This window comes from Austrofundulus limnaeus, unplaced genomic scaffold, assembly GCF_001266775.1.
Source record: "Austrofundulus limnaeus strain Quisiro unplaced genomic scaffold, Austrofundulus_limnaeus-1.0 Scaffold313, whole genome shotgun sequence".
Classification (NCBI taxonomy): domain Eukaryota; kingdom Metazoa; phylum Chordata; class Actinopteri; order Cyprinodontiformes; family Rivulidae; genus Austrofundulus; species Austrofundulus limnaeus.
This window is the reverse complement of record NW_013952715.1, coordinates 86,215-92,362: the sequence shown is the minus strand read 5'-3', so window position 1 is coordinate 92,362 and position 6,148 is coordinate 86,215. Positions and strand designations below refer to the sequence as shown.

Genomic DNA, 6,148 nt, shown 5'->3' with positions numbered 1-6,148 from the left:
ATGTCTCTCGGCTGGCCTGGGAACGCCTTGGGGTTCCCCCGGAGGAGCTGGAAGAAGTGGCTGGGGAGAGGGATGTCTGGGCCTCCCTTCTGAAGCTGCTGCCCCCGCGACCCGACCCCGGATAGGTGGAAGAAAATGGATGGATGGATGGATGGATGGATGGATGGATAGTACAACAATAAAGAAACGCAAATCTCAAAGCACTTTATTTTTGTTCTAATGTATTTTATAGCTGTGGTCCAGGCAGGATTTTTCGAAAAAATTACTTTCCTTAAAATTGAAAAGGCAGCATGTTTAATTACATTATTTTTAAATAACGATTCACTTTTGTTTTTGTTACTTAAGAAATATGTAACATTGCCTTAATGCAACGGTTGGAAAAAAATACATTTAAGCATGGATTAATGTTCAAAACATATTTAATGTGAAAAATACACTTTATTGCCTGTATTTGTCATTCTGTCTTGCAAAACAGACTGGAGTAGATCATGCAGATTCTATAGACTGAAGCAGAAATTTTTATAAATCAAATAATTTTGAATCGAAAATCAATTTTGAATCGAATTGTAACACAGTAAAAGATTCCTACCCCTAGTCAGAATGATTTACAGCAAAATGAAACTTAGATGATTTGTTTGTAATCTGAGCGAACTCAAAGATCAGAGAAACTTTATTGTCCTGAAACAAAACTAGCTGCTCTTAGTAAAGACGAGAATAAAAATGACATTTTTTTTAACCAAAGAGCAACCAGGAGTAATAAAATCACTGAAAATAAAAATGGGACTGACAGCAGCTGTCAGAATTAGACATTGACTGATTTAGGTTTTTGATGGCCGATACGATACCGATTATTTTGACGAAATACGACAATACGTGCAGACGATTTCTTTGGCCGATTCTTGAAGCCGATACTCCTTTTCTTCCTCCATTAACGTGATAAAAATAAGAATGATAAATAATAGAATTAGTCCTTTTCCAACTTTTCTCATGTTCTCTTTAGCCTCACTATTTATCAGTCAGCCACCAAACACTGTCTTCCAACACATAGTGTGTACCGTATTTTTCGGACTATAAGCCGCACCTGCATTTAAAAAAAAAAACAAAAATCCGCAAATATTAACATATAAGCCGCACCGGACCATAAGCCGCACCCCCAACATAAAGAAAACAGTACACCCAAATTTGCTGTCAAAAAGGTGAATTCAACATCAAAACATAAAAAGCAAACCTTTAAGAATTAAAGTTCGGAGGAATACGGTTCACTTAACTGACCTTATTTTGGTAGTTTTCTTTAACAGTTTCTGGTCCAACAAAACATCTCATTCATCTTCCTCCGGCGAACTGAAACCATCGAAGTCCTCCTCTTCAGTGTCGGAGGTAAACAAGCTGAGAAAAGCTGCGTCACACAGCGGTATCTGTTCAATGTTGCTTTCTGTGTCGCTGTCCTCCCGGGGTAATGCTGGCTCTGAAGCTGTGGTGGGAAAGCCCTCCTGCTCCAGCATACGTCACTGCATGGGATTTCTTCCCCGGGGAGTGCAATGAGGGAAAAAAAAAAGTCTGCGGCTCTTCACTCAACGTTTATCCACAAACTAGTCCTGGATTAAGCTCCAAAGTTTTTATCAGTCTGATTCCACCGTGAAAAATGCCTGTTTTATCCCCTTTTATGAGTTTTTGGCCATTGACTATCTTTAAATCGCTGCTTCCTGGTACAACAGTCGGCTCTGGAAGCGATCGCTTTTTTCTTTTTTCTTTTTTTTCCTTTCTTTTTTTGAAGCGAGTGGTTGAAGCAAATGGAGCATAAGAGCCCCCTGGTGGCCGAAGAAAAAAATCCACATATAAGCCGCACCGGTCTATAAGCCGCATGGTTCAAAGTTCAGGAAAAAAGTCGCGGCTTATAGTCCGAAAAATACGGTATTTATATTTTTTTATTGCTGAAACAAGAACCAAATATTTCAGTTGTTTAAAATAATCTGTTCCCCCTCTGTAACATGGGAACAAAATAATTTACCTCAAAGTCTTTAACTGTGTTAATCTCATCATAAACAGCAAAACCTGAAGATTTGAGAAAAGTAGCTTGGCCAATTGGCCAAAGTTACCTGGATGGAACCAAATACTATTTAGGATTGTAAGCTACAGTTTGCTCTGTTTCAGTTAAAGAAAACAAATTTTTTCACTGCATCTTTGATTAATTTTGTCCAGCTGTAGACTAGGTCTCGGTCCAATCAGAGCCAGGTATTGTGTAGTTTGTGCTTTAATCAGTTTTCAGTTCAATTAATTCAATCCAAGTCTATGGAACAGTCACAAAATGTCCCCAAAATCACTCTGTCCCTCTAAAATTGTTCAGAAAATCGAATCATATGGTTCGCTGAATATCGTGATATATATCGTATCGTGAGCAGAGTATCGAATATCGTATCGGTTCGTGAGATTAGTGTATCACTACAGCCCTAGTGGTGGTGGTTCTTATGTAGTTTGCAACAGATTGGATACCCAGCCACATCCTGCACATGTTTTGGTTGAGGTAGTAGTCTTTTTGTGAGTGATCCTTTTTTCTGCTCTCATGGACTCTCCAGTTCATACTGAGCTGTCTTGTACTCCTCTTGAAGGCTTTCTTTTTTTCTGTCCCTGTTAAACCAGGGTTTTTGTTGGGAAACGTACACACAGTCTGTGGTTTCCAAGCAGTCCTGCAGGCTTACAAACTGATGCAGGTCAGGCATTTTTTCTGAAGACTGAAGTTGTTAAAATTTCCCAAAATAATATTGTTTACCTGTAGGTACATCTCCAGTTTGTCTTAGGAGCTGCAGAGCTACACTTGACACCTGCATAGATCTCTGGCAGAAAACATGTTCAGGTCTAAACCCCACATGGATGAGCAGGGCTCTAGAGTGTGACCAATTTGGTCGCAAATGCAACCTGATTTCCTAATAGTGCGACTAAAAAAATGTCCGGTCGCACTGGTGCGACCAGTTGTTCGAGGGGGAGGGGGAGCGGTCGCCCGCTGGAAAAAAAGTTTCCATTTTCCATAAAAATAATCCAGCAGTATCAATGGTGGCCCATCGACAGTCTCATCTCTCCTAATAACAATGCGCTCTGCTCGCGGGCTCCGCTCCACACCTCCTGCACACACACGTTTGTTGTTCTATCCTCATGGGGACTTTGCATTGACTTCCATTCATTTCACTGTCAATTCCATAGCCAACCATAACCTCCCAGTTAGGTTACACACCTAACCCAAACCCTAACCTCACCTGGCTTTGTGTAAGGGGTAAATGGTCAATAATTGTACCCACCATGAAGCAAAAGTCTGTACACACGCGTGCGCGCACACATAGCGAAACAATCGTAGTTTGTTTTTTTTACCCAGATCGAAGTTACTAGATTGTTAACTAATTATTTTTGAGTTAATGTTGCCTTAATGAACAGTGATTAAAAAATAACCTGTAAAACTCTGATGTTAAATGTGACGTGATTGAAAATTTGGGTGCACCTAACTTTTGTGCTGGTGCACCTGAAGAAAAAATGTTAGGCGCGCCGGTGCAACCAGTGCAAAATGTTAGTCTAGAGCCCTGATGAGAAATATTAGTGATTGAAAAACTGGACCAAACTTGCCCATCTTCATTTCTAAGATGAACTCCAGCAGATTAAATCTTAAATGGAAACAGAGAAGACCTAGATGGGTATGTTGTGGTGTACAACAAAGAATACTGGTTTACTTGGTCCGACACCACCTTTATAGGATCCAGAGCTAGATACCACAGCACACCTACAGAGGTCAAAAGGTCATCAGGCCCGAATGTCTGAGGAAACATATCTTTTAAGGTTTTCTCAGGCTTTTTGACATGAAACGCTGATCACAAAGCTATAATCTCAGCTGTTGGGCGGTATTCATCATCTTCATACCCCGGTATACTGTCATATTTTGATACGATATAAACTTTGCAACAATAATTTTTACATACCTTCATCATATTTTGAAACCACAATGTAACATTTAGCGTAGTCTTTTTTTTAATGTATGGTCATCATATTGATACCACGATGTAACCTTTAGCATTGTCATCATTTTTACATACAGTCATCATACATTTATACCACGATATAAGCTTTAGAATAGTCATCATTTTTACGTAGCATCATCATACTTTAATACCACGATGTAACCTTCAGTATAGTCATCATTTTTTCATACAGTCATCTAGAGCTGCCACAAACGATTATTTTTATAATCGATTAATCATCGATTATTTTTTCGATTAGTCGACTAATCGGATTGTGGTGGCACGATTTACCAAGAATGCAGAAACACGTTGGAATAAATGCACAGGAAGTCTGCGTGTGTGGTCGTCAAATGATTTAATTTGAGCAACAACAGAGCAGAAGTCAATCAGAGAAGTCTGTCAAGTTGTGGCTGGCTCGTCAGCGCAGAGCAGCCGATAATATAACATCCTGTAATATGCTTGCAACCAATCACAGTTCGCCAACTGTGAACCATCTAACCAATGACAGGGCTGTCAGCCCGGAAACACCTTATCAAAATAAAAGAGGTCATGCATTGCTGGAGTCTTGAAGTCTGGGCCGATAGAGTAAAACAGCTGAAACTAGTTATCATGAGATGTGATTACTGGACAGTGTCAAGGTAGAACAGATATACATAATTATTCCATAACAGGATCATACGTTAATTGAATATAAAACATACAGCTTATTGTGCCAGAATGCAGCTGCTATTATATATCCATGGTTAGATTTTAGCTATATGCTAACTAAAAATAATTGCTGTGGAAGACAAGTTCTGCTCTGCAGATATTACACAGGTTTCTCTTTCATTTTCTTAAAATGATCCCACACTTTTGAGCTCCGTTGCTGGGTAGCCATGATACCAGAACCTGTCTGTATAATGTGTTGTGACTGTGCATGTGTGTCGAGGACAGAAAGGCAGACGTGGCAGTGGAAGGTGACAAAGCAGTTAGGAGAGAAAAACAAAGTGAACAAAGTGAACAAAAAACGATTAATCGATTTTTAAATTAGTCATCGATTATTTTAATAATCGATTAGTCGTCGATTAATCGACTAATCGTGGCAGCCCTACAGTCATCATACTTTAATACCACGCTGTAACATTTAGCGTAGTCATCATTTTTACATACATCATCATATTTTGATACCACAAGATAACCTTCAGTACAGTCAGCATTTTTACATACTGCCATCATATTTTGATACCGTATTATAACAAAATACATCTGGTTAATATATTGTGTGTTTTTCCTCCAGAGATGAGCATCAGGACTTCAAGGAAGAAATGGAGCGTCTGAGGAGACTGAGGGGCAAAGGCTCACCAAAGAAGGGAGAGGGGAAGAGAGCGGCCAAGAAGAAATGAGGAGAGACCTTTCTGCTCCTCCACAAAAAGTCAGGACTACAATCTGAGGAGGCTCAAAGAGTTGGACTGCAGGTTGTTTCTGTGAGAGGATGCTAACGCTAAACAACTCCATTAGCCTCTCAGTTTCATCTGAAGCCTTCCTGTTAGATTGAACCAATATTTAGTTAAAATGCTCCTGTCCACGTGGACTGTAATTATTCATTTTAGATCTGAATGCTGTTGTTTCTGAACAGATGATGTACAAGACATACAGAGTGAAAATACAAATGTAAATAAAACATTTTTTAAAACTGTATATAATATAATAGTTTTAATCAGGGCAGTCGTTCAGTGTAGATGGAAAAAGCTAGCACTGGCAGCGGCGACAGGCAGCAGCAGTGGTGTGGCGTGTTTGTGATGGTTTTTGTCTTTACCGCCGTAACCAAAGGTTTGGACAAATGTTGCGCGTTATTTTAACCACGGCATACCGGGAATTTTATTTTCACTACTTTCTTCTGTCACCTCCTGAGTGCATTATGTGAGCACTGAAGGCCTCTATATTGCGGGACAGGTGTGGGTGGTGTGGACCTCTGGAGGCCATCCGTTCAAGAGCATCCCAGCGGTAACTGGGGCTGGACTTCGAAGTCAACAGGCATAAGGAAGAGGGGGAGCCGGGTGGTGTTCATCAGACTGAAGATGTACAGCTGAAAACTTTCTGAAAGCTTCATTAAACTTGTGGTACATGAGATATTTTGCCGACATACAGACCTGGATATCAGGGGGTTCTTT

At 40.0% G+C, this 6,148-nt stretch overlaps 1 protein-coding gene across 1 annotated transcript in view; it reads left to right on the top strand.

Moving 5' to 3' along the window:
* The window catches only part of mrps33 (mitochondrial ribosomal protein S33), a 14,444-nt gene extending 8,769 nt beyond the window's left edge, over positions 1-5,675 (top strand). Inside the window, exon 3 of the mRNA XM_014021986.1 lies at positions 5,275-5,675. Coding sequence (XP_013877440.1) covers positions 5,275-5,380 — 106 coding nt within the window. The 3' untranslated portion in view covers positions 5,381-5,675. The remainder of the gene's footprint in view (positions 1-5,274) is intronic.
* Positions 5,676-6,148: the final 473 nt, after the last annotated feature.